This window comes from Bemisia tabaci, chromosome 1, assembly GCF_918797505.1.
Source record: "Bemisia tabaci chromosome 1, PGI_BMITA_v3".
NCBI classification, from domain to species: Eukaryota; Metazoa; Arthropoda; class Insecta; order Hemiptera; family Aleyrodidae; genus Bemisia; species Bemisia tabaci.
Genome location: NC_092793.1, coordinates 86,290,942 through 86,313,509, shown reverse-complemented (window position 1 = coordinate 86,313,509; position 22,568 = coordinate 86,290,942). Strand labels below are relative to the sequence as shown.

Sequence of the window (22,568 nt, the reverse complement as noted above, 5' to 3'; positions counted from 1 at the left end):
ATTCACTTCCCTCTCCTTCCTAGCAGAGCAAGATTCACAATTTCCCGCTTAGTTCAATTTTCGGCAAAATTTGAAATCACCCGCCGATGAAAAATGGCAGGAATTTCAAAGTTTGCCCCTCTTTCTGAGATCCTTGTTGAACTCTTTTATAAAAAATCTGGGTCATATTTCCACAATCTAAAGAGAGCGGGCGGGCTCATCTAAAGACTATCACCTGTCGATAACCAGAAAAATCATGGCAATAGGCCCAGAGTAGAACGCTCGAACGAACTGTGACAAAAAATAAAAATTTACACTGTTCAAATAAGAGAATTCGCAAGTTTACCGTGTCATTTAAAAAAAAACCTAAGTCATATTTTCAAAATCTGAAAACAGCGGGCACATTTAGAGACATTTGCCTGACGATAGTTGCAAAAATCATGAAAATCGGCCGGGTGAAACGCTGGAACTAGGCATTGCCAGAGATGCAAATTTAGGTGGTCTTGGAGCGTATAGCATAGATATTATAATTTGTAAGTCTGGTCGTGATAGAAGAACAGCCATGTATTTTTAATTGTTTATACTTAATATAATAAATTATAATGTCTCTTTCCATCGACTGAAGTGATGTAGAAAATATGTCCTCCCCTCCAACTGAGACCCCCTCATCTAATGAGCTTTTTTGAATGTGAATGTGATGCATACGGAGGAGATGGAGGGGTAGTCGAACCCCCCCCCCCCCCTCAAAAACGAGGATCATAATTTAAACAGTGGTTATACTGAGTAAAAGTACATAGATAGTAAAGACAGTTCGAATGGGCGCCCGCTGAGCGCCGACAGCTGTAGTGCGGCGCGCGGCAGTGCGCTCCGCCGCGCCGATGCGGTAAGGTCGTATCGCCGTCCCTCTATCTCCTCTCTTAATTGTGATAGATATGTCATCCAACACATGAAAAGATGAAAAATTGCATCCTCTACAACGTTTATTTGAATAACTTGTTAAATCCGAGCTACCGGAGAAAAATTAGAGAGCATTTTTTTTTAAAAAAAAAAAAAAAAAAAAAAAAAAAAATTCTAGATTTTAAAATTTCAGTTTTCTCGAAAAAATCCTATTTTAAGTGGTCTTAAGATTCAAAACTGAAGAATATTAAAAATTTTCTACATTTAAGGAGTGTTTTAAGACAAACCACGATTGATTATCTCAATTAGGCGAGGAGATAGAGAGGTTTAAAAAAAGGGTAATTTTTGCACTTTAGGGGGGCTGGAGGGTAAGCAGAGGGGGTAAAAGTGAGGACTTTTTGGTAAACACCACTTTAGAAGTAGGTATATCGATGGTAAAAAATGCAGCTTTTTCTAGTTTGTTCCATTAAAATCCCTTCGTTGACTGGACTATAAATTTACTCAATTTTGCGGAAGAACGCTCATTTCTGTACATTCTTGGCTTTCCTGGTGAGAATTGGAATCTGCAGACTGGCAGTGAAATGTGCGTTAGAAGTTGGTTAGAATGGTGGCTGCACTTTTGGGCCCTAAGCCCTCCATGAAGCGATCTGTCCATACTCTCGCTATACAGGTACTCTACTTAATCCCAAAACAAGTCATTTTATCACTTTTATGGTTGAAAAAGTATTATCAACTCAAAAAACTGAAGTTTGGAAAAATGGACATGAGCAGTTTCGCAAGTTCCAATTCCAATGGCGTAGTCGGAATGTAATGCATGGGTTAAAAGCGAAAAATACCTACTCGTCATTTTCGGATTCAGCGATATTCCTTCCAGAAGAAAATAGACGCCTCATTATTCACACCTAACCTTCCACGATGCACCCATTACTTTATTCCAGGCTGATTCTCTACATGAAGTTGTTTGTGTTGATGGGTGTCAGCTGGGTGGCTGAGTTGATCTCAAAGTTCTGGGACGATAGTATCGGACGTTTCCACTGGATGGACCTGTTCAACACGTTGACCGGCGTCGTCGTCTTTGTGTTATTTGTCTGCAACCGGAAGACACTGCAGCACTGCTTCCCCCACCGGCAGCTACGCAAGGAGACAACAAAGACCTCCACAATCTCAAAGATGGCTACTAGCAACTTAACGTCAACCGAGGATCGTCATTGCTGTCCCCGGCAGAGCGACTTCGAAGTGTATGAACTCAAGAGGTCCGATTCCAGCAACAGTGGCTCCTCATCGACCAACATTTTCTAAAAGTCTTGATGTTCTAAATCGTAACAATGAGAACTGAGAACAATGCCTCTCCGATGTAGACTCCTTGTCTACCTACCTTTATTAGGATTAACTGTAACAAACTGCAAAAAATCTGTAGTTTTCAAGATGATGTTTCAAATATAACATCAATGCAATATTATGGTGATTAGAGCAAGCAAAAAGGACAACATCATACAGAAATATTGAAGCATCAATCGGCACTCGTTCGCTTTCCCCCAGTTATCAAATTCAGAACACCGAACAGTTCGGCAATCTCCGTTGCAAAAAAGTCACCAGAAACACTCGTGAAATAGACATGAAGAGCATGTAAAAAAAGTGCAAAAAAAGGTCCTGATTAGCAGGATTTTGAAAATTTTACGAGATATTTCGGAACATAAATAAGTTACAGCACTAGGTGCAAATGAAAAGAACTTATGAAAAACTACCTACCTATGACATCATTTCCGTAACCCTGGAAAAAAAATAATTTACCATAGGAAAGGAAAAGAGTGGGGTGGAAGATTTTAATTAATCTTGCGGTAACATTAATTATTTATATTTTTCCACAAAATACAATTTCTTTAACGTAGGTATTGTTTAAATACAGAACTGTTAAATACAGAAACTGTTTTTCTTTCTCTTTTTTTTCTACTCTCCCTTTTTTTCTTTGCGCATTTTTCTTACTCCGCTCAACGTCATGTTGTCTAGTGGCGCTATCTAATTTGAACTGATGGCGCAAAATTCAAAGCCACAGGACATCGATTTTCATAGGTACTGTGGTTGTTCAGGCGTGGCAATTAATGAAGTGTTTGCCATTTTTGGCTCTTTGCGACAATTTTCTCGAGAAATTGGCAACGGAAGAGAGAGTTTCGAAGAACATCATTCATGTATTTTTTTACATTCTTTCGAAGATTTTACACGGTTTTTAGCTTGAATTGAGTTCTACGTGTGTAAAATTGAAAAACAAACCCTAGAAATTGGACCAAAAATGGAAACAATGGATCGTAAGGCACCTTAAAAATCATCGGAGGCATATTGAAAGGCCAGAAATGGAGAGTACGCAAAACATTACACAGGGAACATTTGGTGAGAGAGTGATAACACTGAAAAAATAAGTCGATGAAAATAATTTTGGGATTTTTTGACCAGGATTTTGGGTTAAAGGCGCTGCTGCACCTTTGCACGGGCCCCGTTTTGTGAATTATTTAGCAAAGAGTCAATTTAGGACTTATGAAACATTTCCAGTTACCGTCTCCACGAGACGGGGCTCATACAGTCCTGCGACTAGTTTCCGCGGGAAGATAAATTAGTTAAAGTCGAGTATTCAACCGGGCAAACTCCAGGTAGGGCTAGAAAAAATTCCCTGCTAAAAATGATGAGTATAGGCTATTCAGAATTCGCCGACTCACATGAGTGGAATGTCCTACTTATATGAGTAGAAATCCTACTTATATCTCTAGAATATTCTACTCATACGAGTAGAAAAGTTCAACCCATATGGATTCAATTTTCTTTTTTCAGAGGTGGTGTTTTTGACCAGGAGACACCGACATACTATGTAAATTTGAAAAATAAGATCATTTTGTTCTTATAATTTTTTGATGCGGCGACTAGTTTCTGAGATATCGGACACGGTAGATTCAACGCTGAGCTCATGTGAGTTGAAATCTCTAGTCATACTTATGAGTTGGAATCTCTATTCATATGAGTCGGCGAAAAGTGAATAGAGAAATTCTGCTCATATGAGTTAAATTCTATTCATATGAGTTGAAATTCTATTCATGTGAGTTGAAATTCTATTCATATGAATTGAAATTCTATTCATATGACTTTGGTTTTCTACTCATTTGTGCTCACCATTTTTAGCAGGGTTGAAATATAACAATGCCGTGAGAGCAAAAATTAATACGTCCTGTATTAGCTGAGTTCCTTTTGGATTTTTCATAACCTCTGGTGCACCATTATTATAGTCTGTCCGAGATGGGAAGGTCCGTGGAAAGTCGGAATAATTAGCACTATTTTGCAGGGTGGGGGTGTCTCGACCCTCGTCAACTGTCACTTATCGATGTTTCGCGCACGTCGCAGCCACCGCACAGGAGGCTACCCTAGTAGCAGAACAAATTTTTGTTTTTCTAAAAAAAGTATAAAAAAAACACATCTGTTATCTAAATGATCGTTTTATATAAAAAACGTTTAACGCTTATATAAAAAAAAATCAAAGTTCAGACCTGACCGTAATCTATAAAAATGATAAAAGCTAGATAAGGTATTTTTTTTTATACACACATTTTTTATTTTTTTATATAACACATGCATACGAAAGTGTTAAAAGTGAACATTTTTATGTAACGATTATATAAAAAAATAGGTCATCATTTTCGTGAGCTTTTCGCGAATTAGAAGAATTTTTAGTATGTTCGCGAAAAGCTCACGAAAATTATAACATTTTTTTATATAATGGTTACATAAAAATGTTCACTTTTAACACTTTTGTATGCATGCATTATATAAAAAAAATTAACTTTCGTACATAATATTTATCTTTTTCTTCTGTGGTTCTGCTACTAGGGTATGGACCTCGGAGCGGCGGTTTTTCCCGGGATATGAACCTGGAGCCGCAAATTCCTGTGCTAGGCGCCGAGCTGCGCGATGCGGCAAGCGACTCATAAGGAGTCAGCCCTCTGTGCGGTGCGCCACGACACAGGGTTGGTTCAGTGTCTTCATCTCTTACAATGGCTCGAACGCTACCCTTGTTTCTACATAGTGCAATTAATTCCGACTTTCCACGGACCTTCCCATCTCGGACAGACTATAAATGAATAGGTATGCATTGCTAGTGAATTGTTCTCTTTCCAAATATCTCTGTATCCCTACTATACGGGTTATGGACCCTATGTATTCTTATAGCATTTGAAAATTACTTAGTGCAAACATTTCATACGTACTCTCAAAATGTGCCGAAATTCGTAAAATAATGTAAAGGCCGAAATTCGTAAATTGATTTTAGGTCCGAAATTCGTAAAATAATGCAAAGGCCTTCAACGGGGAAAACGAAGTGTCTGGGAGGTTAAAATTCAGAAATTTTGTTAACCAAGGAAATGTAATAAATGTGAATGTTTAGATGATTAAAAGAAAATCATCCGCACACGAACTCCTTCAAAGTAAACGATTGAAAAAAAAAAAGAAAACAGTGGGAGCTTGGCAATAAAGAAAGTGAATACCTAGGTTCAACTTCTTCTTGGATTGAGGAGCATTCCAGTAATATTAGCAACTAGTCGTGATTAGCTCGCTTTGCGAGCTGACACGTCTAGCCGGGGAGTGCCCCTGGACCCCAGTTCTACGCTTCGCGACGAACTTGCGACTCGCTCCGCGAGCCGCCACCGCCCTGCACAGTTTTTAACATTGATGAGGAGACAACATCTATGTCTTAATCTTCTTTTTCACCAAGTTTTACAGAAATTGATGTTCTAGGAGTCCGACCGCGTTTTCGTGCGGGGCCGCCATCTTGGATTTGGAAATGTTGAAAATCTGACCAAAAATGCGAGTTTTCCGTCAAAATACACCTCTTAATGCCGAATTTCACAAAAATCGATGGATCGGAAGCCAAGATAACAACTTAGACCACGATCGCCATTTTTGATTTTTGAATTTTGAAAATCGGACCTAAATTTCTAATTTCCCGTCGAAATACACCTCCTAATACCGAGTTTCACAAAAATCGATCGATATCAGGAAGCTATGTAGCATTTTAGACCACGATCGCCATTTTTGATCATTGAATTTTGAAAATCGGACCTAAAATTCTAATTTCCCGTCGAAATACACCTCCTAATACCGAGTTTCACAAAAATCGATCGATATCAGGAAGCGATGTAGCATTTTAGACCACGGCCGCCATCTTGAATTTTTGAATTTTGAAAATCTGACCAAACATTCTAGTTTCCCGTCGAAATATACCCCCAGATACCGAGTTTCACGAAAATCGATCGAACAGGAGCCGACTTAGCATTTTAGGCCACGTCCGCCATCTTGGATTTTGAGATTTTGAAAATCCGACCAAAAAGTCGAGATCCCCGTCGAAAAGTACCCCCAGATACCGAGTTTCACGAAAATCGATCGAACAGGAGCCGACTTAGCATTTTAGGCCACGGCCGCCATCTTGGATTTTGAAATTTTGAAAATCTAACCAAAAATTCGAGTTTCCCGTCGAAAAGTACCCCCGGATACCGAGTTTCACGAAAATCGATCGAACAGGAGCCGACTTAGCATTTTAGGCCACGTCCGCCATCTTGGATTTTGAAATTTTGAAAATCTAACCAAAAATTCGAGTTTCCCGTCGAAAAGTACCCCCGATACCGAGTTTCACGAAAATCGATCGAACAGGAGCCGACTTAGCATTTTAGGCCACGGCCGCCATCTTGGATTTTGAGATTTTGAAAATCCGACCAAAAATTCGAGATCCCCGTTGAAACGTACCCCCGGATACCGAGTTTCACGAAAATCGATCGAACAGGAGCCGACTTAGCATTATAGCCACGGCCGCCATCTTGGATTTTGAGATTTTGAAAATCCGACCAAAAATTCGAGATCCCCGTTGAAAAATACCCCCGCTTACCAATTTCCTCAAAAATCCGTTGAAAAATACCGCCTAAAACCTTATATTTCGTCTATAAGGCAGTGACGTCACGCAACAGGATTGAACCTGTTCGGCGCGATGCGCGTTAACAACCGCGTATCTCCAATGTAATACTATATGGAGAAACAACTTTTCGCTCTTGCGGGCGTCCTAAGCACGGATTTGAGTGGGAATAATTTAATCAACTCCTCATTACAATAGCTGAGCGTGTACCAATTTTAAAGGAAATCGCTTCGGCCAATTTTTATCTAGGGGGGGCATAGTGAGTGGGAACAGCAGCTTTATATAGAGTAATAATAGAAAATTATGTAGTTATGTGCGACGTTTTCCTGGGTTTGCTGATCTCAAACAGAGAATGCAAAAATATAAAGCCGGGATTTCCTACAAATGCTTATCGGCGCGGTTCGGCAGCGCCCAGCGCCAATTGTCATAAGAGCCCGTGTTAAAAGTTACTTTCGTCAGGCGTCAACACCGCCTCCGAGGCGGTGTTGACGCCTGGCGAAAATAAGACGTTTACACGGGTTCTTATGACAATTGGCGTCGGGCGCTACCGACCCGCGCCAATAAGCATTTGTAGGAAATCCCGGCTTAAGATGAAGAATGACGACAACAATTAAAAAAGGCATACCTAAATGGCTGGATAAACATGTGTCATGGAGTCTGGTTTCAAAAGCATTTTAGAAGACGTATGGTTCTGGCCTAAAGTAGGTAGGTACCATAAAATTGGTTAGCTAGGTACCTATATGAAAAGTTGGAAGGCTGATGTTATGTTCAATAAATGAATCTGAGTCATGTGCCCAAGTTTCTCGTATTCCTGCATGAACTCAATTAATATACCTACATGTTATGTAGTTTGTTATTCATAGCGAACTTCTTTTCTACCGAGAAAAGCCTTAGTATTAAAGCGTTCGTCTTTGCTATTACCTCGTAATATTGTTTCTTGAAATCGACGCACTCTTCAACGTTGTGTTTGTGTGGTTCTACATTAATCATTTCTTGATTCTCTTTTATGAAGTTGGCCAGTAAGTTCGATGCATTATTAAAGCGTGCTTCCAATTGATGGAAGGTAATGTCTTCTCTCAAGACGGCATCAAAGTTCTGTATACTGTATAGTTGCAGCTGGTCCTTTGTGATTGACAAAGCTATGTACTTGCTATTACTCATTTTGAACCTGAAAGGAATGGAAAATGTATTTCCTTTTTTAAACTTATAGGTACATTAATTATTATTATTAATTATTTATTAATTGTAGATTTATTGATAGTTTTCCCATCATTTTGCTGTTTTCCCACATGGCATGGTGGCATTTCAGCTTCCATTAATGTGCAGTTTTCCTGCAACATTTAGCACTTTTCATGCGGTTTGCGGTTTTCCCGCAAGGTGGAATTCCAGTTTCCACCAATGTGCAGTTTTCCTGACATATTTAGCACTTTTTATGCTATTTGCGGTTTTCTCGCTAGGTGGCATTCCAGTTTCCACCAATGTGCAGTTTTCTTGACACATTTAGCATTTTTCATGCCATTCGCGTACATGTGCGTCGACATGCAGCGCATTATCTATTTATTTCGCTTGATCCAACCTTTTCGGTTGTAACAAACTTTATTTTTAAGAAATGCTTTGACCAAAAATTTTCGTTTACCTAGAACAAACATTTCTATATCAGCTGATACATGACATAACCTTTTCAGCTATGACAAGAGCCTCTTTTCTCAATAAATCACCATAAAAAGCATTTATTAGTTAATCTTTTAGAGAAGGAAATCATTATCACGTCGGGGTCATCATTTTGTTACCATTTAGGGTAACACTCAGATTCACTAGATAATGTAGGGTCAGTTGGGGTAATTCCGTCACGGGGTAATTCCGGATGTGCATCACGGAGGTTGTAATATTGAGGTTGCCGGCCAGGTTGGCCTAGTGGTTAGCGCGTCTGACTCTAGGTCAATAGGTCCCGGGTTCGAATCCCGGTGGTGGCGACAAATTTTCATGGAACTGACGAGTGGATCTGTAAGCAGAATTCACTCGGCCTTAATCCGTGAAAATTTGTAAGCCTGAGCATGGATGTCTACCAAACTCCCTGATGTCTTCGGACAATAAATAGTGCCTATAGATGGCTGTAGATTCCTAAAGGAATAAAGCCACTAAACTCTCAATAAAAAAAAAAAAAAAAAAAAAAAAAAAAAAAAAAAAAAAAAAAAAATATTGAGGTTAGGGAATTTTCGCGCAAGTATGTTGTTGTCAACGTACAGTTGGTCACATTGAGTGATTGGATTCTCATTTTTTGTTTATTTGTAAGTGATAACGGGAGTTACCGTGAGGATGTGAAAGAAGAATCAAATTATAAAGTGCATAGCTACCCTCCTAAGTGTTATACCTAGGTAAGAAAAAATATCTTTATATTCACCTATACCATTATTTCTATAAGTTGTTCTGTTTATGAACAACCGATTTTGTCTGTTCTTCGAATGATCAATGAACCTCTGTCCAGATTGAGGTGAAACCGGAACTACCCCATCGGAAAATACTGGTGGGGTAATTCCGTTTATTCGAGGTGTTTTTCTGATGGGGTAGTTCCGGTTTCACCTCAATCTGAGTAGAGGTTCATTGATCATTCGGAAAACAGACAAAATTGGTTATTCATAAAAATAACAACTTATAGAAATAATGGTTGTTGAATATAGAGATACTTTCTTTTATCTATAACACTTTGGAGGGAGGTTATGCGTTTTATGATTTGATTCTTCACGGTAACTCCCGTTATCACTCGTAAACAAACAAAAAATGAGAACCAAATCACTCAGAGTGACCGACTGTACGTTGATAACAACACACTAGCGCGAAAATTACCTAAACCTCAATATTACGACCTCCATGTTGCCCATCCGGAATTACCCTATTGCGGGTGGGGTAATTCCGTAAGCAATCGGGTAATTCCGGACGCTATAAAATAATTCACCAAAATATTTTGACAACATTTTTTTCAACAAAAACTAGCTTTAATAGTTCTCCACAATATGGGGAGCTGGCTGATTCAAAAAAAATGTTGAATTCAATCAGTTACCGGTCCAAACCAAAGGTCAAAGTACGAATTAGGTTTCAAGTGTCGAAATCGTCTGGAATTACCCCAACTGACCCTGATGAAATGAATATTAACCTTTTTTATGAATATTATGATTGAATCTATTAGGACATACAGGATAACAGGAAAGATTAAATTCTCTCATATACAGGGTGATCCAAAAGTCCCTTCCACCCCCTCTAACTTTTTACCTAATTGAGGTAAAGATTTGAAACTTGGGGGATATTCCTAGGTCAAAGGGAGCTACTTTTTGGCCCCCCTAAATTTTCAGGGGGGCCTCCCTTGGGGGGCAACGGCCCCCAACTTTTAATTTTCAAATGGAAGACCCCCTTTGTGATAGCTCGTTCGAAAGAGCATAAAAAAAGAAAACTTTTCGCGCAAACCCGAAGTCAATATCTCAAACCGTTTCAAAATGGCGGCCGGTTAAAGTTCAAAATGGCCGAAAATTCACACCGGTTATTTGTCGATGGATTTGCGCGAAAATCGGTATATAGGGGTATTTTGACACGAGAAAAACGAATTTGACGTTAGATTTTCAAAAAAACCGAAATTTCCAAAATGGCCGCCGGTTAAAGTTCAAAATGACAAAAATTGATTTTTTTAGAAATCTAAGTTCAAATTTGTTTATCTTATGCCAAAATACTCTCAAATTCCAAGTTTAAGGCAAATCCATCAGCAAAAAACCGAGGTGACAATTTTCGGCCATTTTAAACTTTAACCGGCGGCCATTTTGGAAATTTCGGTTTTTTTGAAAATCTAACGTCAAATTCGTTTTTCTCGTGTCAAAATACCCCTGCATACCGATTTTCGCGCAAATCCATCGACAAATAACCGGTGTGAATTTTCGGCCATTTTGAACTTTAACCGGCCGCCATTTTGAAACGGTTTGAGATATTGACTTCGGTTTGCGCGAAAAGTTTTCTTTTTTATGCTCTTTCGAACGAGCTATCACAAAGGGGGTCTTCCCATTTGAAAATTAAAAGTTGGGGGCCGTTGCCCCCCCAAGGGAGGCCCCCCTGAAAATTTTAGGGGGGCCAAAAAGTAGCTCCCTTTGACCTAGGAATATCCCCCAAGTTTCAAATCTTTACCTTAATTAGGTAAAAAGTTAGAGGGGTGGAAGGGACTTTTGGATCACCCTGTATAACAGGTTACTATAGTTACATCAATTGTCAACAAATACAATGTCTTGGCTTCACTTCGATCGATTTTCGTGAAATTCGGTTTCAGGGGTGTTATTCAACGGGTCAATTTTTGGTCAGATTTTCAACATATTTCAAGATCCTTGATGGCGGCCGCGCTATATAATGCAGTCCCGGCTCCTGGAACATTAATTTCTATAAAACTTGGTGAAACTATGAGGGGCGGTGGCGGCTCACGGAGCGAGTCGTAAGTTCATCGCGAAGCGAAGAACTGGGGTCCAGGGGCACTCCCCGGCTAGGCGTGTCAGCTCGCAAAGCGAGCTAATCACGGCTAGTTGAATATAAAATAGAACATATAAAAAACCTGAAAGGATTTAATTATTTGCTACATTAAGATTGATTGACCAAATAACATTATTCTTTTCATTTAATTATTCATTTTCTTTCAAAATAATTGTATTTGCAACCACAATAATTTGAATAGAAAAATCCCAGATCACAAATCAAGAGAACACACTCATATCGTAATTTTTTAGGGAAAAAGAACCAACACTGATGAGAAGCTAAAAAAATAGCCGCAAAGCGGCCCCTTGATGCGCGGAGCACCTTCGGGGAGTTTGACCGCTTACAGTGGGGCGGATTGGCATAACAATCGTGCATTTCTGGATAAAAGCATGAAACTTTCAGGAAGTCTTCTACACCTATGAAGAAACGAATTTAGCCTGGGTGCCCAGTTCTAAGGGGTCTCAGGGGGGCAGAGGGGTGGGGGAACCCTAAAATCATACAATTCATGTTTTGCTGTGAGAATTTTTGTACACAAGTGAAGAAAACTGATTGACTTTGCGGAATTAATCCCTTTGAGGCCACCTCAATACATACTGGAACGATTTTACCCACTAATCAACCAATTTTGACCAAGAGGGTGCTTGGAGGGGAGGGGGGACCTGAGATTTAAAGCCCCGATTTTCTTGTGAACTACGAATGCGTAATTAAGGCTTTATAACAACTAAATCCATTAAGCATTATAATTTTACATTTCCGAGCTATTTCAAAATTGATAAAAAAAATTCGTCGTGGCCCGGGGGGGGGGGGGGCGGAAAGCGAAGCGCAAGCGCACACCGTGCCAAGGCGGCGCAGCGTGCAATAAGGCTCTCCTAATATAACGTCTATGTTGCGCCGCATTTTTTATACCGCATTTACGATCGTTGCACGTATCTTACGCTCGGTGAAGGGAGAGGGGGCTCATTTTCAACCCCTATTACAAAAATATGAAAATAAAAAAAAAAAAATGGAAACGAATGATAACATTCACCGATCCAAGAGATTATCATTTAGTGTGTTCCCTCTCATTTTGGATTAGAAATCCTTCTCGATGCCATCAGGATAATTTACAGTTTCGTTCTCATTATCATCATTACCAGTGTTATAGTTTCCCATTTACTACTACTGTGCTGGAGCAGGTACCCCCCTTCCCCATCTTCCCCTCAACAATATTCTGCTTGGCGAAGGCATCGCAAACGTGCTGTCAAAGCTGCGTGCATGGGTGGCAGTTCATCAAAAACCGACGTTTTTTCGTAGAAACTTCTTTACAGCACTTTATTCACGGAAGGTTTCATAGTTTTAATTTATCATACATAGCCACAACGAACTGTTTGATGACACCACATTAGAGCCTCACCAGCGTCTGAGGGCTTGTTTGACAGGATTTAAAATTTTTCGGACCTTTTAATCGTTACACTTGTGTCAGATGGCTACTTATTCATTTGCGAGATATGGTAAGTTTCAAAGGACTGCATACCTTAATTTACACCCAATTTTTAATGTAAAATTCATTGCGTATAATGGCAAGCGAGAATTTGCCGCCGCATAACCTTATGATACGCTCATGATTAATGTAACTGCAGGGTCAATAATAATGCAGTAGCTGTCGATTCGAGAGAGAATCCTGGTTCAGGAAAGAAAATCAGCCAAGAAAACCAACTGCATTGACCATCTCTGCCACTGTGAACACGGATGTTGTTGTGATATCACTCGCCTCCTTTGGTGAGCTCAACTTCGACGCATTGTAAATAGCTTTTGGTTTGAATGATTTCCGATCCAACAAGTAAAATTGGAGCTGCAAATGCCACACCTCCTTCGCTCCCATGTCTTTATCGGATGTGCTACAACGTCTGCACTCGATGGATATGGTAAAATGTCGATCTGAAAAACTTTAAATAATTTCCCCGAGGTCTTAAAAAATTTTAAATCCTGTCAAACAAGCCCTCAGACGCTGGTGAGGCTCTAATGTGGTGTCATCAAACAGTTCGTTGTGGCTATGTATGATAAATTAAAACTATGAAACCTTCCGTGAATAAAGTGCTGTAAAGAAGTTTCTACGAAAAAACGTCGGTTTTTGATGAACTGCCACCCATGCACGCAGCTTTGACAGCATGTTTGCGATGCCTTCGCCAAGCAGAATATTGTTGAGGGGAAGATGGGGAAGGGGGTTACCTGCTCCAGCACAGTAGTAGTAAATGGGAAACTATAACACTGGTAATGATGATAATGAGAACGAAACTGTAAATTATCCTGATGGCATCGAGAAGGATTTCTAATCCAAAATGAGAGGGAACACACTAAATGATAATCTCTTGGATCGGTGAATGTTATCATTCGTTTCCATTTTTTTTATTTTTATTTTCATATTTTTGTAATAGGGGTTGAAAATGAGCCCCCTCTCCCTTCACCGAGCGTAAGATACGTGCAACGATCGTAAATGCGGTATAAAAAATGCGGCGCAACATAGACGTTATACAGGGTGTTTCAGACCACCCGTACCAGGCCTTTTTCTCGGTTGGTTTAGGTCGTACGAAGTCGGAGACCGCGGGGTTGAAAAGGGAATTGACCCCAAGGAATCCATATTTCGTAGTCCCGAAACCCCCCACCCCTCCTTGGGGGGTAAAGGGGGGGTCGCGATGCTAAAAGTCACGGTTACCGACCAAATTGCGGATAGATCGCATCAGAATTGAAAAGCACGAAAAATTTCACGTGGAATCGACCCCTAAAAATCCAAAATCGGACCATCCAAGGCCCAAAAATGACCCCCTAAAGAGGGGACAGTACCCCCCTCCATAATTTCTCTTTGGTCTCAAAATTGACGTAGATTCTCTAGAAAAAGACAGTTTCCCAGGTAATCGACCTCGAGAAATCCAAATTTCATGGTCCCGAAGCTCCTCTAGCTCCCCTTGGGGGGTAAACGGGGGGGCCCAATTTTGAAAATCGGGGCTCCTTTCCGAATCGCAAATTGATTGCATCCAAATTGAGGAGCAGAACACATTTACATCTTAAGTGACTCCTAAGAGTTCTAATTGACTCCCCTGAACGGCAGAGAGTAACCTCCTGAGGAAGGGGCCCTCGCCCCCGCCAAAAATTTCTCAGGATTCCTCTTTGGTCGCAAAATTGACGTCGATTCTCCAGAAAAAGACGGTCTCCAATGTAATCGACTCCGAGGACTCTAAATTTCATGTTCCCTGAGCTCCTCGGGGTCGATTACATTGGAGACCGTCTTTTTCTGGAGAATCGACGTCAATTTTGCGACCAAAGAGGAATCCTGAGAAATTTTTGGCGGGGCGAGGCCCCTTCCTCAGGAGGTTACTCTCTGCCGTTCAGGGGAGTCAATTAGAACTCTTAGGAGTCACTTAAGATGTAAATGTGTTCTGCTCCTCAATTTGGATGCAATCAATTTGCGATTCGGAAAGGAGCCCCGATTTTCAAAATTGGGCCCCCCCGTTTACCCCCCAAGGGGAGCTAGAGGAGCTTCGGGACCATGAAATTTGGATTTCTCGAGGTCGATTACCTGGGAAACTGTCTTTTTCTAGAGAATCTACGTCAATTTTGAGACCAAAGAGAAATTATGGAGGGGGGTACTGTCCCCCTCTTTAGGGGGTCATTTTTGGGCCTTGGATGGTCCGATTTTGGATTTTTAGGGGTCGATTCCACGTGAAATTTTTCGTGCTTTTCAATTCTGATGCGATCTATCCGCAATTTGGTCGGTAACCGTGACTTTTAGCATCGCGACCCCCCCTTTACCCCCCAAGGAGGGGTGGGGGGGTTTCGGGACTACGAAATTCGGATTCCTTGGGGTCAATTCTCTATTCAACCCCGCGGTCTCCGACTTCGTGCGACCTAAACCAACCGAGAAAAAGGCCTGGTGCGGGTGGTCTGAAACACCCTGTATTAGGAGAGCCTTATTGCACGCTGTGCCGCCTTGGCACGGTGTGCGCTTGCGCTTCGCTTTCCGCCCCCCCCCCCCCCCGGGCCACGACGAATTTTTTTTATCAATTTTGAAATAGTTTGGAAATGTAAAATTATAATGCTTAATGGATTTAGTTGTTATAAGCCTTAATTACGCATTCGTAGTTCACAAGAAAATCGGGGCTTTAAATCTCAGGTCCCCCCTCCCCTCCAAGCACCCTTTTGGTCAAAATTGGTTGATTAGTGGGTAAAATCGTTCCAGTATGTATTGAGGTGGCCTCAAAGGGATTAATTCCGCAAAGTCAATCAGTTTTATTTACTTGTGTACAAAAATTCTCACAGCAAAACATGAATTGTATGATTTTAGGGTTCCTCCACCCCCCTGCCCCCCTGAGACCCCTTAGAACTGGGCACCCAGGCTAAATTCGTTTCTTCATAGGTGTAGAAGACTTCCTGAAAGTTTCATGCTTTTATCCAGAAACGCACGATTCTAGGGGTATTTCTTGCTATTCCGCCCCACTATTAGGGCTTCTATAGGGGAGAGTTTACCTCTAACTACTCTTACTCTATGCTGCTACCTATATATATTCTATTATCTCTGTGTAAAAGAAGAAAGTGAGGTTATGTTTATATTAACTGATGAGTACTCACCGTAAGTAAATATATGTACTTGGTGAATTACGTCTTTTACTAATCCCTTGTCGACTATCCTTTGGGTTACGTCTGACTTTTCCACCTCTGTTACCCTGCGCGGGTCTTGAAGACTCAAGTTTTTGATAATGTCTCATTCCGGAATTGATTACCGAGCTTCTCTTCGCGTGAATTGGTTTTCTTCGTGAAATTTTGTAGATGAATCATGTGCCCTTTTTTCTAGTTTAGACTAGGTACCTATGACTAATTGTAAGACTTTTCTAATTTGTCAGGTGGCTCATTCCGATGTTAATGTCTTGATGACGCGGTGGCGTGTAGCATCGGTCACAGTGGGTGCATCGGCAGGAAGTAGCACGCATTCTACTGTGAAGTCTGACCCGTGCTTTGGAACCTAGCTGTTTCCTTCATAGACGCCGAGAACGTCTTTCAGCCATTTAAGTATGTCGTTCAGCTATTTGACTCGTGAGCCAGAAAACAAGAGGAAAGATATACCTATTCGTTGAATTAAATTTTTAGCAGCTATACGTATTATCTTAATTATATTTCACCAAAATAAGGAAATAGTGCGACCCCATGCAAACATGCTTAATGCTCCACGCACAATCGCAAAAATGATAGATGAGGCCGTAAGGCTCTAAGATATGTTGGTGCACATTTAGGCTATAAAAACATTGAACTCTATTACCTACTCCTACGTCCTACCAACGTATTTTCTCATGCTGCCGACGAAACTCAGTCAAAATAATATCTGCAAGTTTTGAACATTGCCCAGCTAGCATTATACTTACGGAATCTAATAAGAATAGGTATCCTACCAATACCCTACGATCTCGAATATCCTATAGGTAAATACCTATCGCGTGGATTTTTCAGATTTTCCTCTGCAGGATAACTCACGAGTCCCCGAAAAAACAGCCACTTTACCTTCCTTTATTGTATACTGAGGATCTCTTTTCAACATGCATGTATGTTCTACACCATAATTTTCCTCTCCTCAGACCCAGACCCTGAGAAATTGTAGTACATCTTGCCCCTCCCTTCGTACTAATCTTCGTTTACCTTGCGTTAGTACTTTTTCATATGGTCAGACTAACTTTGACATGGGTGGTGACCATGCAAAAGCTCCGCGGAATCAATCGGTTTTTGAGCGGTTTAATGATAATAATTTGATCCAATTTGTGATAAATACGCACCCGCCGAGTAATGGTTCGTTGCAGCAACGTTGGAACATCGTCGCAAAAAATCAAGTAACGTTCCTGGCTAACGTTGCCACAACGTTGAGAAGACGTTCCTTTGGCCGCGGAGCGCAACGTTTCAGTGTAACGTTGTTGGCTAACGTTGTCACAACGTTGAGAAGACGTTACTTTTGGCCGCGGAGCGCAACGTTTCAAGGTAACGTTGTCGCATTGTTGCCGGAAAAGTTGTCCTAACGTACGCTGAAAAAAAAATCGGTGATTTATTTTAGGCGCACTCCACATAACTCTTAAAATTCATTGCGGACTGCGGAGAAATGGACCGCGTTAAACAGAAGGAACCAAGCCACATCAGCCATTGCCAAATTTACAGGGGAACTTGATTTTTTACGAGAAAGCATTTGTGCGGGTTCCTTTGAAAATTTTAAGGGATTTGCTTTGTATTATGGAAAAAATTCATAGAAATTTGCACAAAAATCTGCACAACCGTTTTCATGTAAAAAATTAAATTGCCCGATTAAGTTTGGCAATAGCTGATGTGGCTTGGTTCCTTTCTGTTTAACGCGGTCCAAATGTTTCTTAGGCACCCGAAATTCACTCTAAGTCTGCGCTCCGCCGGGGTACCTAAGCGGACTCCCATCGAAGTACTAACTACACCCGACGTTGCTGAACTCCGGTGATCGCCCGTGTGTCGGTGCATGTCGCCACGGACGCTCGCGTGGGGATAATCGGTACTTTAGCACTGATAAACGTCCCCAGATCTGGTTCAGTGATTGAAAGCAATGATATTCTTGAATTTATGTGCATCATTCTACAACGAAGGATACTTGAAATAATATTAGGAAGATCAAGTTTTTGAAAGAAAAGAGTATGAAAAAAAATAAAGAAGAGGTAAATAAATATATTCATTTTATAGAAAAAAATTATTATTATAATTTTAATTACTAAGTATTTTTATTTTGTATTATATTATATTCTAAGTATTTATTAATTATTCCTTATTTTTTCATTATTTTATATTTTAAATTGTTATATTTTTTTAAACTTTATCTGTATTTATTTATTTTTGTATTATTGTTTGTTTATTTTTTATTTATTTAAGTAACTATCTTTTTTATTTTTAACACATTATATATATACATATGAAATTGTATGAGGGTGCATTCCCTTATATTGATCGGAGAAAATCGTCTGTTGAGAAAAAACAGAGGGGAGATAACACCTCAAATTCCAGTGTAAAAGTGTCCCCTCCAATGTGCAGCACATCATGTGCTTGCACGCGCTCTTTGCCGCGCCATGACATATTTTATCAAACGTTACAACAATGTGAACGAAAACGATTTGACAACACAGCAATAAAACGATTTTAAAACGTTTGCGTAACACATCAGAACAAAATTGGTTAACAACGGTTTTACTAACGTTTTTAATAATGTTGTAAAAACGCTTTAAAAAAATGTCGACTTGAAACTTTTTCACAACGTATTGACAACAATGTTTAAAACGTTGCCACTAAACGTTATTAGAAATATTGTTAAAAAACGTTGCGGCAACGAACTCACAATCATCCTTGCTGGGCGGGCATGTTCATCAAATCGAGTAATAACGTCTGAATAAAGGAACGTACATGCATTCATAAGAGTCGCTCCTACAACGCACTCCGGCGTACTTCATACAATGTAAAATAGCCACGCGATTCTTGAAAACCTACCAGAAGTCGAAGTTAGCTCTGATTGTTGGTGATGTAACAGGGTGATCCAAAAGTTCCTTCCACCCCCTCTAAATTTTTAACAAATTGAGGTAAAGATTTGAGACTTCTTAAGTCAAAGGGAGCTACTTTTCAGCCCCCTAAGATTTTGAAGGGGCCCTCTTGAGGAGGCAACGGACCCCAACTTTTTTTGTTCAAATGGGAAGACCCCCTTTGTGATACCTCGTTCGAAAGAACATAAAGAAAGATAACTTCTCGCGCAAACCCGAAGTCAACATCTTAAACCGTTACAAAATGGCGGTCGGTTAAAGTTCAAGAAGGTAGAAAACTGACACCGGTTGTTTGTGAATGGATTTGCGCGAAGACCGGTATTCAGGGGTATGTTGACATGAAAAAAAAAACAATTTGACATTAGGTTTTAAAAAAACGAAATTTCCAAAATGGCCGCCGGTTCCAATTCAAAACGGCCGAAAATTGCCAACTCGGTTTTTTGCTGATGGATTTGCTGTAACTTGGGAATTGGGGGTATTTTGGCATGACATTAACACATAAAAAAAACATTTCCGGCCATTCTGAAATTTTAACCGGCGGCCATTTTGGAAATTTTGGGTTTCTTAAATATCTAACATTAAATTCGTTTTTCTCGTTTCAAAATACCTTTAGATACCAATTTTTGCGTAAATCCATCGACAAAAAACCGAGTTGCCAATTTTCGGCCATTTTTGATCTTTAACCGTTCGCCATTTTGTAACGGTTTGAGATGACTTCGGGTTTTGCGCGGAGAGTTTTCTTTTTTTATGCTCATTCAAACGAGGTATCATGAAGGGGGTCTTCCTGTTTGAAAAAAAGTTGGGAACCTTTGTCGCTTCAAAGGGGCCCCCTGAAAATTTTAGGGGGCCTAAAAAGTAGCACCCTTTGAGTTGACCTAAGAACATCCCCCAAGTCTCAAATCTTTACCTTAAAAACATAAAAAGATTGAGGGGGTGGAAGGGACTTTTGGATCAACCTATAAACCGTAGCTGTTCTAAGTAATGAAATTGCATGATGCAGCCACGTTTTGAGAAAGTACGCTTACAGATTAAGACGCGTTGTTAAAGTCATCATTTCAAGCGATGAGGTAGCCGATACCCCGAGCAGCAGTGATCGCGATGAATATAGATTTTATCGGTTTTTTATCGCGATTATATCGGTGGCAAAATATCGAGATATTATCGCGTTAAAAATTACGATATATGGCGATGTAATCGCTACACATCGCAATACTTGGTTCGATAGAATCGTGATCAATTTTCGTCGATAAAATCGAGATTAAATCGCCATTTAACGCGATAAATTGTCGGGCGATAAAAGCGCGATTTTATCGCGATAAGATCGAGGATAATCGCTCAGATATTCATGATCTTGGCGATTTTTCCGCTGAGAAATGCTTCTTGGGGCTTCGCTAAGCTTCGGGAGACTTCCAGACCTGCCACCTCCGATTGGGCTGAATTTTTTTTTTTTTTACAGACTCTACGGACCAATTCCAGAGGTCGATTTTCGTCGTTTTCCCGAATGTCCAATAGGAAGGGTGTAAACAATTCCCAAAATATGCGTTTTCGGCGTGTGATTTGGTCGTGCGGCGCGAAGTAGCACTGAAGCAGCCTCTTGTACCGCTTTATCGCAGTTGGTACCCCAATGGTGTCCGGAGCCTTACCTACTGCACAGGAGCTGGCTCCATGACCGTGAGGTCCCGGGTGGGCTGTTTGATTTTTATTTTCTGCATGATCGTGTAACATTTTATTTTTAATTCTTCATCCGTATTTCTAAATCAAGCAGTTCCGATCACCCCTCCCCCTCCCTTATGTGCGTGCGGTTTCCTTTTTGCCTATTAATTCATTCATCTATGTCAATGGAGTTTCATACGGTTATTGGTGATCAATTTGAGTAAATATAGGGGGGAAATGTACGTAAAATGAGGGGGGGGGGAGTTAAAAGACAAGATGACATCACTATCCATCACCTTCCTCTTTACACTTTTTTTTCTTTTACTAATCATTAGGGCACCGTTATTTAAAATTGATTTGAAACCATTGGGGCTTCAAGAGACACCATTAGGGTGTACAGGTCTGTAGATACCATTACGGCATTGTAATTAAAAATTTAACCGAAACCATTGGGGCTTCATTTAAGACATTGCAAGAGACACCATTAGGGTGTACAGGTTTAGATTTTAAAACATCATTGGGATGTACAGTCCTTAATATTGAAAACACCATTGGGGTGTAAAGAGTTTCACATTGAGAACACCATTGGGGCGTCGCTTGCAGTATTAATTACATTATTGTATTTTGAAATAATGCGTTAAATATTTTATGATACTATTGAGGCATCGCTTACAGTTTGACAAGAAGATCTCAGCAAGCCATAATTAATTTTTTATGTTGAGCTGAGAGTTATGTTGAGAAAGATATCGTGCACGACGTCATGTCCAGGCAGTTATGCTGGTATGGACATGTGCAAAGAATGTCGGAGGAGAGGTTGCCCAAACAAGTTTTGGATTGGGTACCACCTGGGAAGAGGCGACGGGGACGTCCCGTAAAGGGTTGGCGGCAGGGCGTTGACGAAGAGATGTTGCGGTGTCAGTTGCCCGATAACCTCTGGGAAGACAGGCATATGTGGCGTTTGGGTGTCGTAGAACGCCAGAGTGCGTTATAAAGCGACTTATATATATATGTATATATATATATATGATCATGATAAGGGAAAAATTAATGATCTTATCTTAAAACAGTGATCTAAAATCTTAAAACATAACAACTACCAGTTTATCTGGAGATTGGTAAAAGCTGTAAGAGAGAGACAGCGAGAAAAGAAATAAAGTAAAGACTTAGCTGAACACATTCGATTTAAGACAGGAGAATGCGCAAGTTAGCTTTTTTTTAATAAAAAGTTTCAAGTACTCATTTTGACACAAAGTTTGGGTCAGGCCTCTTCGGTACGCCTCGACCTAAGTTTATCAGCCTTATAATAGTGGGACTTACTAGTGTTGAGGGTTGAGATTCTAGAGAGGAAATTTGTTGAATTGCAGTTTCACTCGAGTCATCTATAATTGTGGAATTTTCTATAATTGTGATATCTAATTCACTATTATCGGATGTTGATATATCCAGAGAAATTACACTTTCAGAGTCACTAAATTGTGAGTTGTGATCCTGGAGCTCTGGATCAAATACAATTTCAAGGGCACTTCCAGAGTCACTGACTTCTACGACTTCATCCTGGAGCTCAGGATTGATTAAATTTTTAGGGACACTTTCTGATTTATCGGCTTCTGAGCCATTCTCGGTTAACTTATCATCAAAAAATAGGAGAAGTAAACTTGAATCAGGTTTTTCTTTCACGTTTCCATTCCAAATTTTTTCGACCCCCCCCCCCCCCCCCAAAGGGGAGATAAAATAAGTCGACCCCAATTTCTTATACTTTGGGGTCAGAACTTTCCAAAATGTCCTAATGTTTTGAAATTAGTGGGAGATTTCTATAGTTAAAAATTCTAAAAATCTGCGAAAAATTTCCCAAACAGCCCTGATTGACGGTATTATTGAAAAAAGGTGTTAAGTAAGTGAATAGCGTTAATAACAGTTAGAGAGAGAGACAGATGAACGTATAAAGCCACTAAATAGGGAAAGCGGCAGAGCGGATGGAATAGGTAGCCCAGCGCGCTGCGCGGCCCGAACACGGGCCAACTCTAGAGTCCCTTTATACTGAGAGCCAA

The 22,568-nt window shown here is 40.3% G+C and overlaps 1 protein-coding gene across 12 annotated transcripts in view; it reads left to right on the top strand.

Annotated features, from left to right (window-relative positions):
* LOC109031667 (G-protein coupled receptor Mth2) overlaps nucleotides 1–2,800 on the top strand; it is a 95,625-nt gene extending 92,825 nt beyond the window's left edge. For all 12 annotated transcript variants that reach the window (XM_072306358.1, XM_019043325.2, XM_019043324.2 and 9 more), the window contains one exon: nucleotides 1,815–2,800. In XM_072306358.1, coding sequence (XP_072162459.1) covers nucleotides 1,815–2,175 — 361 coding nt within the window. In that variant the 3' untranslated portion in view covers nucleotides 2,176–2,800. The remainder of the gene's footprint in view (nucleotides 1–1,814) is intronic.
* Nucleotides 2,801–22,568: the final 19,768 nt, after the last annotated feature.